Source organism: Apteryx rowi, unplaced genomic scaffold (genome assembly GCF_003343035.1).
Source record: "Apteryx rowi isolate R43461 unplaced genomic scaffold, aptRow1 scaffold_190, whole genome shotgun sequence".
Lineage (NCBI taxonomy): Eukaryota > Metazoa > Chordata > Aves > Apterygiformes > Apterygidae > Apteryx > Apteryx rowi.
Window position 1 is genome coordinate 1,350,061 of NW_020448197.1, and position 17,950 is coordinate 1,368,010.

At 48.6% G+C, this 17,950-nt stretch overlaps 1 protein-coding gene across 2 annotated transcripts; it reads right to left on the reverse strand.

Moving 5' to 3' along the window:
- Nucleotides 1-1,692: 1,692 nt before the first annotated feature.
- On the reverse strand, nt 1,693-17,662 carry ELOA (elongin A). 2 transcript variants are annotated; one of them, XR_003252968.1, is made up of 12 exons: nt 17,495-17,662; nt 12,282-12,338; nt 11,477-11,595; nt 9,367-10,585; nt 7,903-8,017; nt 7,294-7,449; nt 6,766-6,863; nt 6,274-6,454; nt 5,593-5,704; nt 5,128-5,279; nt 3,942-4,661; nt 1,693-3,518 (listed from the first exon to the last, which is right to left on the reverse strand). XR_003252968.1 is itself a non-coding variant. In XM_026062534.1 (11 exons), the coding sequence occupies exons 1-11, from the start codon at nt 17,564-17,566 to the stop codon at nt 4,600-4,602; spliced, it is 2,343 nt and encodes a 780-aa protein (XP_025918319.1). In that variant the 5' UTR covers nt 17,567-17,662; the 3' UTR covers nt 1,693-4,599. The 2 variants fall into 2 exon arrangements, 1 of the variants encoding a protein (XP_025918319.1); XM_026062534.1 differs by having other exon boundaries at nt 1,693-4,661.
- Between the last annotated feature and the right edge of the window lie 288 nt (nt 17,663-17,950).

A 17,950-nucleotide genomic window follows, 5' to 3' on the forward strand; every position in this document is an offset into this window, starting at 1 on the left:
CCGGGTGTACACGTGTGTGCTCGGCGCTGCACACACTGGGGGCACACGTGTGTGCTCGGCACTGCATGTACCGGGTGTACACGTGTGTGCTCGGCGCTGCACACACTGGGGGCACACGTGTGTGCTCGGCACTGCATGTACCGGGTGTACACGTGTGTGCTCGGCACTGCCCACACTGGGGGCACACGTGTGCTTGGCGCTGCATGTACCAGGTGTACACGTGTGCTTGGTGCTGCACATCCTAGGGGCACACGTGTGCTCAGTGCTGCATGTACTAGGGGCACACATGCGTGCTCAGTGCTGCACATGCTGGGGGCACACACGTGCCCTTGGCGCTGCGCATGCTGGGTGTACACACATGCTTGGCCCTGCACTTGGTGGGGGCACGCACGTGTTCAGCACTGCACATGCCAGGTGTATACACGTGTGTGCTCAGCGCTGCACGTGGTGGGGGTGCACATGTGTGCTCAGCGCTGCGAGTGCTCAGCTCACAGAGCTGCAGGAGCCTTCTCCCGGCAGCGGGGAGGCCAGGCTGCCCTTGAGCCGCTGTGCCAAGCCGGCATCTGCCCTGAGCAGTGCGGTGGCTCAGCATGGGGGCAGAGCCCCCCGCAAGGCTGGGGCTGCGCCGGCACTGCCTCCTGCCCTCAAAGCCAGCTTCGGCCCTCTTGCTCCCGGCTGGCCCATGGGGGCAGCAGTTTGGCCCTTTATTGTAACATCTGAGACTTATAAAGGCTCCTAGACCAAGCTATTTTAGTACAATTTTCTTCTTCCTTTGTTTTCCCTTGACTCTACCACAAACTGAACTTGCACTGCTGAAAATCTTTGGGCAAGTTGAACCTGATGTTGTCTGGCTTTGCCAGGAGAGAGAGCCCCTTACATGCACGCGGCTCTGAACTGCAGCCCTAGTTATGAGGCATGTTCCCTGAGCAAGGGCTGGTAAGGATGGCAGCACTATTTGGGGAAGAACAAAGCTGTTTTTCAAAGGAGGGTCAATACAAGCAGCCTCAGTAAGAGCTCTTCTCATTCATTCCAGCCAGGAGGGGGAACAGCATTTTGCTTTAGCCCAATAAGAAGCTCAGCTAAAAGATTTTGAGCAAGTCTTGAACTGCCAGGAGGCCTGGAACACTCTGCCAGACCAATCCACAAATCCTTCCCCCCCCTCAAGCCCCCGTTAATGGGGCAGCAAGCGAACAGCCATGCTCCAGCGTACCCCACTCCGCCACCCCCTCCCACTGCCCCAGAGAAGAGCTGCACCTACTCTGGCAGGTTTACAGGGTCCCCCCACACACACACACAGCCCACCTCTGCGCCCCTGCACTGCGGCAGGGAGACCCGCGCATTCGGGGCGGTTGCGGAGTCAGGCCCCAAGCAGAAGCTGAAGTGCCTTCATTCTGTCCTATCCGTCCCCTGAAGTGCTCCCCGGGCCCCAAGGGCTGCGTTGTGGGCACCRTCCGTGCCCGGAAAGGTGCGTGGTCCCAAAGCAAGAAGGGAGCTGGTTTTGTTCCTGGAAGGGGGAACACACTCAAGGCTACAGTTCTTATTTCTATGCTACAATTCCACCGTTTGTCCCAAACCTGTGTTATGTCAGTCGCCAATGAACACAGGGTGACAGGCACAGTTAAGCTGAGACTCTGCTCCTGGTATTTTGATGTCAGTGCAGTTATTACCAGAGACAGAAAAAGAACAAGCAGACACTGTCCAGTGTTTGGCTTTTATTGAGACATGATTTTCGTCTTTTCATATAACTTATCTAATTAAAATATTCATCTTAGTTACCACAAAAAAGGAACATAGAAAATTGTATATACACAGTTGGGGACCAAAATACAAATGCAAGTCGAAGTCACTCCCCCTCCTGCCCGTGTTACTCATCCCACCAACAGCAGGGCCGCAGAGGGGGAAGAGGCAGCTCTGTTTAGTTCCTTCGTGTGTAGTGTAGCACAGAAAAATTGCACGAGTGTAACACCCTGGGCACCGAGAGGCTGGGAACGGAGCAAGTGCTTTTACCCTAGACTTTGCCTAGCCTGTGTCTCGTGGCAATATCCCTCCTCCCTTCCCTGCTGAGGACTGGTGCTCACACTCTTCTGGCTGTGCGGCTTTAGTGTCTGAGCAGGAGGAGGGAGAGATGTTGGCACCACTCATCGCAGAGCAGAGTTAATTCAGACACTGACACGTCTGATCCTCTCCACAGCCCCCTCCCACRATCCAGCCAAGCTAAAATACTGACACAGTCAGCAAAGCCTTGAGCAAAGGGACTGCTCCGAGTGGGAAGGTACACCCAGTAACAGCAATGCTTTGGGCAGTACCCACATCTGAGTATTTAACTGTTGTATTAATTAAGCGGCAATTTAGTAGTGCCCAGGACCGTTCTTGGGCTTCATCCAGATCCTTTGCTCCACTGGGGCATGAACGCAATGCTAGACTTCCCTCCCCTCTGCCCCTACCCCAAGTACAAAGGAGAAATAAACGGTAGCACAACAGTCAGCAGAAGATAATATATTGTTATCTAATTAAAAATACAGCAAAATTAAATACAGCAAAATGCAAGAGTAAGGAGCCATTATTTTACAGCACAACACACACTGAAATGCTGCACGGTAACATTAAAGCATCTGGGACTGTAACGAACTTACAGCACACGAGAGTCTGAGAACACTTTTCCAAGACCTTCAAAATAAGAAGCAAACAGACCAAATAAACAAAAGACAGGCATTTGGGATGGTTAAAAACAAAAAACAAAACAAAAAAACAAACAAAACAAAAAAACAGAAACCAAAAGCATACAGGGATTTTTCTAAAGCCCTCCAGGGAGGTTTGCCCTGGTCAGCACACAGAAACAACTCCGYTTGTTCAGTATTTTCCAGCCACGGAAAGCCAGAGGCAGAGCTTCAAGAGCTGCCACCAAGAACAGTATCCACTACCAGCACCTTTTCCACCCAGACAGCAAAGTCCTAGGGGAGCAAATATGGCTTGGAACAGGCAACTTTCTTCCTTTTCCCGATCCAGTCAGAGGCCGGAGCCATCACAGAGGCCGGCTCCCTCACTGCATGACCTGGGTCTAACCAGCTCCAGCCTCCACTTGCACTACCTCCGGGTAAGTTTGCTTTCAAGGCAGATTTAACCCACAAGCGGAAAAGCTCACCACAACAAGGCTTCACATTTAACAGCAAGTGCCTAGTAATGTCCATCTCCTCTGTCTCTGCTGCAGCCACAGTAAGTCCACCTGAAATCACACACCTAACACAACACCTGAACTTCCAGCACCCTCCCATGCCTCCGGAGGAGCCATGCTCCAGGGCACCTCGTCACACTTCAACCAAGCCCAGCGGCAGGTTCGGCTAGGTCCCGTCTTACACTCTGTCCTTCCAGAGCTCCAGTTCCTCAGACACCAAGTATAACCAAGCATTTTGAACTTCTGCTATGAAGTACGCACACATTAAAAACAATGTTCCATTATTCACTTCCCTTCACCCCCAGGCAAGTGGTTTCAGGTTCAAAGATGAAAATTCTTGCTTTTCCTAAAGAGGGGGCAAAGGGAAAGGACAGGATTCAAGTACCAGCTTCCAAACTGGAAATAAATCCTTCCCAATTCCATGCAGAAAACAAGATAAAAGTATTCCTTCTTTCCACTAAAAGAGTCAAACTGATACCTTCATTGATATTTAAAAACTGTTTTCAGTTCCAGAGGCAGAGAAAACTAAGTCTCCTCCCTCAAAAAAAGAAAAAAAGAAGAAAAAAAGACTTAAAATGTTCATTGGAGCACAGCAAAATTTCTCCCCCAAACCCTCATAGTTTTATTCCCAGTAGGCAGCAGAAGACAACAGCAGCAGAGAAAGAGTCCCCAAAGGCTCTTGGCATCCCTGCACAACAACGCAAGCATCTGTACAAGATCTACAGTAACAGCAGAGAGAGGGTCGAGAGCTAAGGTTTTATTAACATACACAAGTAGAGAGCAAAGCCTCGGGACTTGATGCACTTGCCAATGGACCGATGAGCAGATAGGTCGCCAGTACCACCTGTCCCAGAGAGTCCAGGTGCAACTTTGGGCCCAGCAGGTACCAGATCACGAGGAAAGACTCCCTTGATAACCAGCATCCGCTCAGACAGACAGACTCCTGCCAGCTTGAGTCACAGAGAAAGGCTGGCCCTTGTACTGGAACGGGAGGGGGGAGAATACTGGGAGCGACATAAATAGTACCAGTGGGGGAAAGGAAGGGGGAAATATTAGTTAAAACCATTTTATAATTTATTAAGAGGTTAAATAGTAAATAGTCTCTGGATCTTCCACTCTCAGCAGGTGCCAAGACTTCACATTTTCTCATGTCTGGAGATTCTGTACACCCTTCTTTTGACAGAAGACAAGGCCAGAAACAGGATGTTAAGTGTAGAGGGGAGGGAGAAGGAAGGGGCTCGACACAGATAAAAGGACCGGAATAAAAGATAAAATACTGTGCTGTCATCTTGTGCAGATTGAAGCCTCTCCCAGCAGCTGCAGCCTCCGCAGAGTTCCAAGGAAAGGACCTGGGCCATTTGGGTACCTTCTCCCCCTTCAGTGCCACTCCCCCACGAGAGGGGAATTCCCAGCTCTGTGCTGCAAGCTTATCTTCGAGAGAACCTGTTTTTGAAAGCTTTGATCGTCTTTGCCATCATGGGTGCAATTTCTGTAACAGAGAAAGGGGGGAAAAAAATTCCAAGTGGCAGTCAGAGACTAGGAGAGCAGAGAGCGATTCAAAGCTGCAGCTCTGGCTAAGGAGATGCAAAGATAAGCTTTTCGCCTCACTGATGCCATAAGGACAGGCTGATACAGTCAGCACTGGGCAGGCGGGTGAACAAGACACACAGGAACAAAGCAGCTTCCTTAGATGCTCTCAGGACCTCTAGAAAGCCAGAGAGCAAATCTTTGTCTCCACACTGTGGCCCTCTACCTCAAAACTTTCCCTTATGCTTTTTCCTGTGCAAGAAGTTTGAACAGACTTTACCACCTCTCTTCAGGCAGAGAAGAGAGATCACCAACATCACCCTCCTGCATAGCCTGGATTTAATCTTACTAGAATGCAGAGCAGATTTGTGCATTTGTGAAGAAGGAGCTACAGGAGACCACACAGATATTCTGCTGTTTGTACTTACTCTTCACTGGTGGTTTCCTCGGGTCATAGGAGGAGAAGGTGCTACCTGATGACGGGACAGAATGGGCACTGCTGGTGCTGGGCCCATCATAGGACTGTTCCTCATTCATACGAGAATGGCTTTTGCTAGATGTGTAGAGGACTGGTTTTATTCTGAAACACAAGGATGGGACATACAATTCAGTAAAGGAATTTGTGTGTTTTGATACAATTCTTCAGACACATGAGCCACATTTGTTAACAGCAGCATGACTGAGATCAGATGGAACCAGCACTAACCAGGATCTCCAGCAAACTTCCTAGCAAGAAAGAGGCTAATACCGTTGCAAGTTTCACTGCAAAAGGACCTCCCAGACACACCATTTCCTTTCCTGTGAGCCTCAAGGATATGGAGGTTCAGAGGGAACCTGGCAGGAACCCACAGGAAGAGTGCCCTAAACAGCAAGTGCTACTGGGAAACACTCACTTAGTCTTCTCTGGCAGAAGAGGTCCTCCAGTTCCAAACTTCTCCTGTCTTCTCCGTACATCCCGAGGGGGCTTTGCTGCAGAGTTCACAAATGCCATCTTGGCCACTCTGCCTGCAGGTGAGAAGAGGGAAACATTGCTTGGATCCAGCTTACTACAAAGGAGGCTCCACAGTACTTGTCTCATTATAGCTAGTTCCAATGACTTCTTCCTAGTCCTTCCATTCCAAAGCTCAGGCGATAGCCTTCTCCCTAAGGGGTGAGCCTCCTACGGTCACAACACTGGTTGTGAGAAATCAGACTGATCGTGTCAGTAGCTCTCATTATGTTCATTGAGAGGGTAGGAATGCTTTTTCCTAGTGCATACTTCAGTATTCTTCAACCTCAGCATGAAGAAGCCACTCTAGGAGAACAGGAGGTATCTCCACAGCCCTTCATGTTCCTGTTGCAAAAAATATTCCACTGTCTGTTCTGCATGGACAACACTTCAGATGAGATCTAAAGCCTGCTAAGTCATTTGCAAAGGCCACTACATAAAGAACAGAGGTTTGAGCAACACCTAAATTGGACAGCATTCAAACCAGCCACTCAAAGACCTTCTACACCTTCCGCCCAACGCAAAGACTTCCCCCAGCCAGCATTCCCCAAATCCTCTGTCCCCAGGTCATTCAGTCCTATTTTACCTTTGGGCTTGTTGGCATGAGCCGAGCCAATGTTCCGTGCTAGCATGAGCAGCCGCTGCTCTCGTGCATCGTGAAGTCGAAGGTACATTTCCCGCCAGGATTCAAACTCTTCTGGCTTCTCGTTCTTGAAGTCTCGGAGACAGTGATTGTGCCACAGCTGATCTGTGTCCTCAATTAAGACCTGAAAAAACCCTACACATTAGCTGGGATCCCTCCTGACACCTTTGAGCTCTTATCCCCCAGCACAGGTATCAGTCCCTCTCCTTCAGCACCAGCTAGCTCCAATATCACCGGAATACCATCAAGGGAAATATGGCCTGGGGGCCAGCTTGCAGCAAGAGATGGGCAGATGGCAAATCCAAGAACTTGGGACTCTAGCAAAAGCCACCTCTTCTTGTAAAGAACATTGTTCTTTACCATTCTGCTATTCCAGTCAAGGAGAGAACGTCACTCCCACATGTCAGCATCCCTTCCCCAGGCGAGCGCACTCACATGATTACATTCCTCAATGCGATACAGCTGCTCTGGGGTGCATCTCTCCAACACTGGCTCCAGCACCGAGAAAGGGACACCACCCACTTCATAGATTGCTAGGGAAAAGGAAGATGCACAGAGTATTTATCCTACTGAAATGCARTGGAACAACAGCAACGCTGCATGCTACTACACAACGTGAGGAGGGGAAAGGAACTGTAGGTATAAGAGTTCAAGTGGGTCAGTAGGCACCAAGCTAAGAAGTCAGACGTGTATGTCCCTTTGCAAGGCTCTATTTACCATCAGTTCCAGTACTTTATCACTCCCTAGAAGCGTGCTGGGCTACTGATTCCGGCAGCACTCAAGTTAATGAGACCTCTCCCCCATATTAGTTAACTTGCCTTGTAACAAGGACTACTGTTCGAATGTTCAAAGCCAGGTGCTGCTGGGATATATACAAACAAGTTACCAAGACTTCAGGAGAAACAGAGATCAGTATATTTGCATGGCAACATGACTTTAAAACTGATCAGGAAAGGTACTCACAGTCAATGTTGTTACTGAGGACTCTGATACACTGCTCATACAGAGACATCATCTTTGGGAGGTAGGCAGTTTTAGAGCCCGAATACACTTGCATCTTTGAATTCAACCTGCGGCCTGTAAAACCAGCCTCGCTCTCTTCAACTGGTGAGGACAGTGCTGTAAAAAGAAAGATTTTGGGTAAGGAGGGAAGGAAGAAAAGAGGAGCCCACTCTGATGAATGGCACAGGAGACAAGCAAAACACAGACACCCAGAAGCAATCTTTAAGGCCAAGTCTTCTTTAAGAGACCTGCAACTTGCAAATCAGCTCAGGAAGGGCAAGTCCAAAGCACAAGCTTTGAGAAGGGTCAGCAATGGATCTTCCTAACTTCTACTAGAGCACATGGAGGGGGGAACAAGCCACCTTCTTCTGAAAGCCAGTCCCTGGGCATGATGAGAGGCAGGATGCTATAACCCCAGCATAAGGCAAATTAGAGACAGACAGCCAATGAGTCTATACAGCTCTACTGCTATCCTCCTTTCTACAGGAGTTGAACCCAGCCAGCATCCACTCCCTCCCACAAACAGCAGCCACAGCCCATGTCAACCCCATCTTCCCGTCCAGCACCCACCTTTCCTTTTCGTCTGGGAGCAGGTGATGGACTCGATTGAGGGAAGAGGGCGGTAGTTGGCCTGGATCGGGGGCAGTGGGATGTCTGGTAACGTTGGCACCACATCTATAAGTATCTGGAAGGAGAGGATGTGCACACAACTAAACAAAGAATACAGGAGAACATTACATCCTGCCAGCGTACAAACTGCACTGAACTGTTTTTTGTTTGATATTTTAAATAAGGCACACAGTGCTGATCAGCCGGCACCAGGAAATAGCCCCAGGGCAAGGCTGCACTTCAGCCACATAACTGTGACTCTGTCTAGGCTGGCAACACGGAGCCAAAATTCAGGATCCGAATCACTCAGCACTCTCCAATAAGAGCCATCCACATCTTAGCCTACTAAGTTCAGTGCTAAAGGGCTCTGGCAAGAAGCCAAGTCAGATTAATGATGCAAAGAACTGGAGAAAACAACAGAAGAGAAAGCTGACAGAACCATCTCCTTGACCCCAAACACGCATTTTCACATTTTGTCTCTTCTCCTCCTCCCCTGCAAAAAAACCTCAGTAGTGGTGAGGAGGAGAGGGGTACCTCACAAACTGGGGGAAATCTAGAATTTTGTTATAAAGTACTTTTTATTATAATGAATGGCAAATTAGGATTTTAAAATAGCGTTAAGATTATAAAAAACACTTTTTGAAGAGTAAACTGTTTCAAAGTTGAGTATGAAAGATTACACAGTAAAGCTCTAAAACTTAGTCCTGATTTATATACACAGCCCTTGCACCCTTGTGATAATGAACATATACAGGAACATTATTCATTTTTCAGGCTTTCACAAAAGGAGGTCAGGCTTCTAGCATAAGCTGCATTAGTAGCATGAGTTCTCCTATTTCTTTACCACTTCTGGAGACCAAAACRTTAACAAAACTGCACTACAGATAAAAATAGCAAGAACGAATGTCAATTTTAGAGAAGCATGAATACTTGAGAAGAGAGATATGGTAACCTTTGTAGTAGGCAGAGATGCCCTGCACATTAGGCAGGGCTCTAACTTTTCACATTCCTAAAGACATTTTGCATGCTAAACATATATATCGCATCCAATATCTCAAAGTAAAGCTTGTTTTCTTTGAGTATTTAGCTGGAGAAGTTCTCTTACTCTCCCCTTCCTTGAATAAACAGGGTTTTGTCTATTCATTTCTTTGTTTCTCCCTCTTCACCTTTCTAGCAAAGTTACATTCTAACAGCGCAGTGCGATGCCTGCGAGGGTGCACTACGGAGCAGGGCATTAGGAGAGACACTGTGTCTCCTAGCAGGAATCAGGAGTCATGGGCTTAGACATGGATAGGACACCACAAGCACGATGCAGAACTCAGCCCAACACCTCAAAGGGGAAAACTGATAAGCCCCAGACAGCAGAGGACCGAGAGCAGCAGGTCTCACCTCCTTTGTTCAATTTCAGATCCTTCAAAATCTTACCCTGTTTGGTTTAGGAGGCTCTGGTAGTTTCTTCTCCGCCTTTTTCTCACTTGTCCGCTTGTGGCTTGGGCTCTTTCGACTTGAGCTTGAGCTCTTGGTACTGGCTTTGGATCCGTTCTGCTTGCTGTGCCCTCGATCTTTCTCCCTGACTGACACAGTGGGTTTGGCCACTTTCTTTTTCTTTTTCTGAGGCTGATCATAGCTGAGATAAGACTCAAAGGACATCGTAGGTTGCTCAAATTCATCCTCCACTTCCCCCTCCCCAAAACTTGAGGAAAAGCCCATAGATTTTTTGTCCGCATCAGAGGCCTTGTGTTTTCCCTCTGAAGTTTTTAAGCTCCCAGAAATCCCCTTTTCTTTACTCCTATTTGAGGAGTCGCTCTCAGCTTTCCGTTTCTCCCGCTCTGTGGTAGAGGTCTCCAGGCTCAGCTTGGATTTTTCCAATTTGCTTTTCTCAAAGTCCCGATGTTTTTGCTTCTTAACATGGTTGTCCAAAGACTCTTCCAAGTGTGACTGCATATGCAACTTCTCCTTTCTGGAGGTGCCACTTTCCCGGTTCTTCTCCTTCTTGGTGCCATCTGACATCCTCTGCTTCTCCTTGCTGCCCCCTGCCACTGGGGCTTCTCGGAGCTGCTCTTTAAAAGAGGCCTTGTGCAATCTTTCTGGGCTGAAGGCAGAGGTCCTGTCTTCCCCTTTGCCATCAAGTCGCTGCTTCTCCTTGTGAGAAGACTTGTGCTCTTTGCTTCGACTCGGGTTCCCTTTGTCGTGGAACTCGACAGGATTTCTCTCCCGGCTTCCCCCCACCTTGTCCTGAAAGCTGTGGCCTTTGCTGGCTTTCCGATGAAATACTGTCTGTTCTTCCTGCTCCTCAGAGGCATAAGGGTCCGTGTACATATCCTGAGGGCTCTCACTTGGCTCAGGTGACACAGCTTGTCCATAGTCCGAGTACTCCTGATCTGAGGAGAGCACTGGGGAAGATCTGCCCCAACTCTTACCCTCTTGGCTGCTATAGCCATAAGTCTGATGGGCTCTCTCAGACCCAGGATACCTCTTGGGCTTCTTTTCCCTATGATTTGGACTATAGGACTGGCTGCAGGAAGGCTGGAAAGGCTCTGAATAGTCCTGGTCAGGTTCCTCATCCTCTCTGGGGGAAGCTTCTCGTTGTCTTTTCCTTGAGCTGCTCCTCTCGTAGTCACGGTCTTCAGAATCTAGATTATTTCTAAAGGAATAAGAAAACAAAATAGTTAGTCTGAAACTTCCAAATAGGAATCAAGAGAGCCACTTCCCATGGACTGTATGAATGGGACCCTCTCTTACAGGGGACTAAGGCTTTGTTTGGTAGTTTTGTCACAAGAATACCACTAGTTCTCCTTGGCACAGCAGCATTCAGGGATTCAGAAACAGAACTTCTGGTGCAGGAAGCGATTAAGCATTTGTTAGGACTAGAAACTTCCCAGTTCATTGCGCAAGTGGAGAGAGATGCTTACAGAGACTCCTCCATGCCTACAAACTCCTGACTGTGTGGTGTACATGGGACACATGCTCCCTAATTCACAAGCTAAGCATGCAAGGGTACCACAGCCATCACAATTACCACGAATAACTGGGTCTTTGTCATCCATGTCTGTAAGATCTCTTTGCTGGATTCAACACAGCTGTTACTGCAACGTGTTTGCTAGCATTAACTTTCGGTTTCCATACCATTTTTGCACTTCTTAAAGTCTTATTTCATAGCAAGCCACTTCCTTTACATGGGTCTACAACTTCTCCTTAGCATCATAAAATGGGAAGCAAGCTGATTACATCTCTCGCTTTATTAGGGGCACTTTTTGGCATCTACTGTTAATCTTTCCATCAAACTGCAGCTTCCTGAAAGTCAGCCCCTACCTCCACTCAAAACTGCCACTGTCAGCAACCCAGTGCTCTGCGGCTAGCGCAGGCAGGAAGTTTACTCCACAACAAGGCAAAATGCCATGCAGAGTTAGTACACTTGTGTTACAAGTTCTTCCAGAGCCTTCACTTGTTCCCGTGGTCAGAGAAGTTTATAATCTCCTCCATTGCAAAATATAGCACAGTTTATCCAGCAAGACAATCCAGCAGGTTCACTTACCTGTCTACCTCTTGGGAAACTGGCACCAGCTTTTTCCACCTGGCTACGAGGTTCTTCGCAAAGTCTCCAACGAGCTCATGTTTCCGTAAGCCATTCACAGTCTTTCCAACACCCGTCTCCTTCATGAGAGAGTCAAGACATTAATTCGTCTTTGCAAAACAGTCAGCATTCTTGTCACTGCCAAAGCTTCTGCAGGATGACCAAAGTTAACCTGCTATCTGTTGCTACTAGATAGAAGTAAACCTCCTGAGCTAACAGCAAAGGTATCACATGTAATTTAGTATGTTTACAGCAAACATTTTGTTTACATTGTTAGTATTGTACTGTTTAGTTCTATAGATCAAAGAAGACAGAACTCTGCATTAGTCAAACATCAGTTATTTGGTTTAATAGACCAAGTTATTATTTACCATAATTGCTGAYAAGTTTGAAGACCAAAGTAAGTCACTAATACTTTCAGGGATTAGCACTTCATTTCTAAATTCATGCAGCTTCAGTCATCATTAGGGACTGTTTTGGTTCTCATATCCTGATCAAGTTTTAAGCTTTTGGAGGAATTTCCAATGACAAACTGTCTCCTGCTATTTTACATTTGCTCTGACACGCTCCTTCCCCCTCTTATCTTGCAGAAATTCTGTGCCCGGAATTTCTAGAGCCCTCATCACAATCATGTTTATGACACTGTTTTGTAGCAGGTGGCCAAGGCATTATGTTCTACTCCCGGGAAAGCAGCATTTCCGTGGCAAACAGTTATTCCGTAACTTGACAGACATGATGAAAGCGTAAGAGATTTCATGGCTCTTACCACAAGAATGTCAACTGTGATGGGCAACTCAGACAGCCTCTTCAGACTTTTCAGCAGCTGCAGAGACAAGAAGGAAAGCGTTCAGACTTGTCATACTAAGCCACACACTGTGATTAGAAAGGAAAAAAATTCTGCACTGCATGAGAGCTTGTTAGAAAGATCCAAGTGGCAGACAGCTGTTATCTTGCTCCAAATCAAGCTCCTAAGAAGCTGAGCACATGAGGGCTAATTGTAAAGAAATTAACATCTCTTTGCCTAAGAGGGACCCTCTGAGAATCTTAAAACGCATTCAAATATTAATGCTTTCTTCACAGAGGACTGGAACTTAACTTTGGCTTAAAGAATCAATAGAGACACATTACACAGCTTTGTTGCACACCAAGCTAAAGAAAGGACTTGGAAGCTTGTGACTCTCAGAAGGCGGTGCTCAAAGTCACATCCTTTGGTGGGGGGGGGGGGAGTCCTTTCTGAAGTTTTGCGAACTAGATCCTCATGGAAGGAGGGTTTCTAGATGCTCTTGAAGATCTAGATGCCTGATCTCCTGTGCCAGACCCTCCACTGGGGCAGGGTTGCTGACAGTCTCTCTCCTCACAACTACAATCTGTGCTATCTACCAGAAAGACAACTGACCCATTCCAGAACCACTGCCTGTAGCCCCACTTCTGCTCCCTTCCCTTCACCACACACCAGTGAAGAATATTTCATATGCACCCTGCCAAGCGGGGCACTGCCGGTTCGGGTACACCAAGCTGCTCCACGTGCCAGGGAGAGAAGAGGAACCCTTTCCAACTTGCACCCGCAACAAGAAGAGCGGTTGCTGGTGAAGGGGAGGTACTTGTACCTCTGCCACCTAGCCAGTTTGAGAGATTGCTTCACCAAGACGTCTGTAGCTTTTTTAGCTGCAGTAAAGGACCCAGCACAGATCTAACGGTACCACTGCCCCTCACATTACTTCCTGCATCACGGCRATAGCCACAGATCAGCCTAATCAGCGTTCCCGTTGTTAGAGCACCTACGGGCCAGCGTGGTTCAGCACCGCTGCGCTATGTGCCGTACAGAGGGCTCTCCCTGACCCAGAAGATCTTCTCTTTAAAACACTGTACTCATGCTCAAATTAGCACTCTGTTGGCATAAGCTCTTTCAATCAATCCCTGCTTCCACCATGCAAGGGTCAAAGAGGTTTAGAGTGACTTTTGAAGGAAATAACTTCTCTTAACATGTTTGAAGAGTGCTATAACTTTCAGAGAGTACTCCTTGACAGAGAGATAAGGGTTCGTCTCGCTTATGCAGAACTATACAATGGTTTCTGTTCACCGGCAGCCACTGCCCCACCTCTGTTATATTTAGGACTTTGTTACCAAGGCTGAAGGCTTGTTTTTTCCTTGTTGTTTTGGATCAGTTAAACATTTTGATACCAACAATAACTGTTTTTCAGCACTCTGGAGCTGGGATGCTGATGAGGATGTAGCACCTCTAGAACTGCTACAAACAACAGCAAAATAGGTCTTAAAACCTCTATCCTTGCAACTGCAGACACCTGTTAGCGCAGAGACTGCCCCACATTCATGGGATCTGGTGCAGGTAACACATTCATGCTCAGCACTGTACCATCTAGCTCAACTGATAGTAGAGGGGAAGCCAATTGAGCTAAAAATCCTGAAGTCCTTTCAGTTTTCCAGAACTGCTGTGACTTGCCAGAACTGTTGCTCAACAAACCCACTTGCAAGCCAAGACGCCAAACGGATGCAGCAGAGGTGCAGACACAGCCCATCTCTACTGCCTTATCCCGAGCTGCCACAGCAGAGCCTACCAAAGCTGATGGGTCAGGCTCCTTTTGGGAAGCTCTGGGTGGCCAAGATCCTTCTGGCACCAGCAGTGCAGGGATTTGGACTAGCACACGCAAAGCCCTTGTTGGAAAGAAGGGGGCAGGAATGGAGAGAAAGAAGGATGGATCTTGTGATTAGATAGAGTAAAAGTTGGGCAATATTAAAACAATAACTTCTGTGAGCTGGTCACCTTCCTAGAGAGGGCTTTCACAGCTTATAAAATCCTACCTTAAGAGTAACAGAAAACACCTTCTGTTATCCTTAATGCCATCCCAATAGTTTTCTAGTTACACCCCACTGTAGCATCTTCAACAACTCTCTTTGCTGTTTTGCTATTTGTTGCCTTCAGGGTTGAATTTCAACATGAAAAGTGCTATTCTCAACTGAGTTCATCTGAATATTTTGTACACACAGGGAAAACTGACTGTGGTTTGAGACCAGAGGACCCACACAGCTGATCTACCATACTGCTCATTGGGACTGGCTTATTCCACCCCATTGCAGTCAATGGTCGGAAACCTCCGTGCATCTTAAAAAGCAGAGCTCTTTCCGATCTTGGTAGCTAAGTTAACGCGATGGCTTTCTGAAACGTCACCATACATTTACTCTTGCCTATCAGGCAAAGCGTGCCTAAGTGTCACTTCACCAAGCTTTTATGCCTGCACATTCATTAGAAATGTTAGTGCAATTTGGAGTTCAGCATATTTTCCAGCCAAGTTGTAAACCTCAAAATGCCACTGTCAGGAAACAAGGAATTTCTGTTACCTGCGTCAGCAGTGACACCTTAGATTGTCAGATAAGCATATTAAAAACTGCACTTATTGACACTGTTCAAGTGGAACAGAGCCCAGCAGCATCTGGGTAGGAAGATATTTGGAAGCTGTGTTTGTACAGCATGGCAAAACCCTGCTTTGCCTATAACCTCTGTGGGCCACAGGTCCAGTCGTACACGAGACCACAAGGCAAGACAATGACGCAACGAGGCTTAAGAACTTGTATTAAACATTTCCTATGGAAGCTAGCTGATATAGTACACTCTGTTGCTTTCAGCTGAAATCAGCCAAGCAGGCTCAAATCTGACAGCTCATCTCAGAAATAACTATGATCCTACAAATGTTATGAGAAAAAGGAAGCCAGGTAGAAGACAAAGTTTATGAAGGGGCTTGCATCTTACTAGACACCAGAAAAAACACATACAAGAAAGCTCTTCTAAAACACCCTGGTGCAGAGTAAAGTTTCAGTCAATCAGCCACAAGACACGAATAAGAACGTGACTTTGTTAATTCCAGTGCCAACAGAGTCTCATTTAACTTGGGTGGATTATTTTCTTTTTCTAAAAGAAGTTAGCCAGACCGTTACAATGCTAACAACACACACTAATATCAGATTACTACAGCATGGCCTGGCCCCATCCTCTTCATGAAGATTTTCTCTTGTTCACAATTCTCTCACCCTCTCTCTTCCCCCAGAAGAGGAGCAGTCCCAAAGCAGAGTTTGTACCTTCTCTACTGGAAAAGGTGATTGTTTCCAAACCATGAAAACAGCATCCAAAGTGTCATACCGTTCTGTGCCAGCAGCCCAGCTTTCCCTCAAAATAATATTAATACTTAACACCTTTCAGCAAGGCAATTTACAGTCCTACACAATAGTGGGAAAATACTGGTCTTTCACATCACTGATAAGATGTTTCAAAAGGACAGGGCAAGAAAACTCAGATTTGTAATGGTGTTGCAACATACGGGTAGCACTCAAAGATGCTGCGGATAAGTCTTGCCGACATGGTAAAGCTGTAACTGCTACAGAGCTGCTGTGTAAAGAATTATAGCAAAAGAGCAGAAAGCCATTTTCTAACAAATGAACGAGCTCAAAAAGACATGTGATCTATCAACAACATAAAATAGCAACTAAATCTGAGTCTAAGAACACTAACACTACCAAGGATAGAGTTTAAAGGGTGTCAGAAATGAAAAGGCGTAGGCCACAGGTTCTTTCGCCTGGTGGGGAAAAAAAAAAAAAAAAAAAAAAAAGAGAGAGAGAAGAAGAAGGTTTAAAGTCACTATTATAGCTGGTAACAGCTTGCTAATGCTAAACACCTCTTTCTCCCCTCCTTGCAAAACCACAGAGAATCAACCGAGAAAAAAGAGAAAGAAATGATTTAACACTGCAAGGTTACTGGAGGAAAAGTCAGCCAGTGCAAATACTGCCCAAAGACTTACAAAGCCTCAGAAACACAGACGGGCCGTCACCGCCCCAAGTTTACACAAGGGTCAGGAAAAAGGGAGCAATGATACTCTGTTCACAGTATGCTGAGCAGATATTTGAAATCTCGTGCATGCTCTGAGCACCAAGGAGCCCCAAACCCCCCTGGACGTGGTGGCTTCTCTGCAATCACCCAGTTCCACTTTGGGGTGCAGGGTCCCACCAGCTAAACCCTCCTAGTCTTGGCTGAGAGGATGAGAAAAAAGAATCAGAACTTGAGCTCAATTCTAATTCCAAGTTTCAGATTACTGTTTTCAGTTGCTGTCAGCGGTTATCAAGCAGCAGATGTAGCCAAACACTAAACAGGTTTCAAGCACAAGCGCAGAGCAGGGCGATGGGCACGGAGAAGCCTCTCGGCTGCACCCGCTGCTGGCTGGGGACAGCAACAGACACCGTCCGTCCCGCGTGGAGATGGGCTAAAGGCATTAGCCACTTCCCCAAGGCCAAAGAGGGAATCCAAAGCCAGGGCCCGAATTAAAACCGGGGAACTCCTCGCGCTGCCCGCGCCTCTCCCGAGAGCGGAGCCGCATGGTGGCATCGCCCTGGCGCCTGGCGCTCCCCGTCATCGCCAGCCCGGGATCGCGCATGCAAGATCGCCCGAGACTCCACAGCGCTCTCCACCATCAGCCCATCGCCGGGACAGGGCTCTCTGCCAGCRAGAACTTCTCCTAGCTCGGCCGAGTTACCTGTTTCACAGGCAGCATTTCGCCTACGTGCAACGAAGGGAAAAAGGAAAACAAAAAACAAAACAAAACAAAAAAACCCCAAGACAACCCAAATCACAGGAGACCTCCGGCGCCGGCCTAGCGGCCCAACCCAGAGCGTCTTTACCGGCAGCTCGGGGCGCCCCAGCGGGGGGAACCGACCAAAGCCGCCCCAGCCCCGCGGCGAGGCCCCGGGCGCCCCCCGGCTCGGGGGCCTCCAGCCGGCGGGCCGAGGCCGCGGGAGCACCGGGGCGGCCCCCGCCGGCGCTGCCCGCTGCCCCCAGCCCCGGCCCCGCGGGGGAGGGCAGGCCCGGCGCGGCGCGGCCCTTCTCCGCGGCCCCTCGCGGGGCGGCCCCCGCCTTCCCGCAGGCCCCGCCGGGCAGGGGGATCCCCGGCCCCCAGCCCCGCCGCCGCCCCCCGTCACCTTCTTCGGCTCCGAGCTGCCCGCCAGTCGCGACTGCAGCTTGCCCACAACTTCCAGCACCGACTCCGCCATTTTTACTGCTGGACAGGCCGCGGCGGCGGAAGCGGCTTCACCGCCCGCTGGCCGCGCGGCGCTTCTCCGCCACCGCCGCCATCTTGGCTCCGGGCAGGAAGCGGAAATCGCGCAGCGACTCCCCCGACCGCCGGCAGCCATGGCGGGTGCGGGCAAGGCCCCGACGGGGCCATCTTGGGGCCTGGCGCGGCACAGCTGTGGCGGGAGGCAGCGCCATCTTGGGTGCTGGCAGGGCGCTGCTTGAGAGGTTTTCCCACACGCGTGGCGGCTGGTGTCTCCGTGTCGCACCGGGGCCCTCTCTAGTCGGCCACGGCGACGCGTGCTAGAGCCTTGCGCCGAGCCTGATGGGCTCAGGGAGCTGTAAGGGTCCATGTCCCTCAGCCT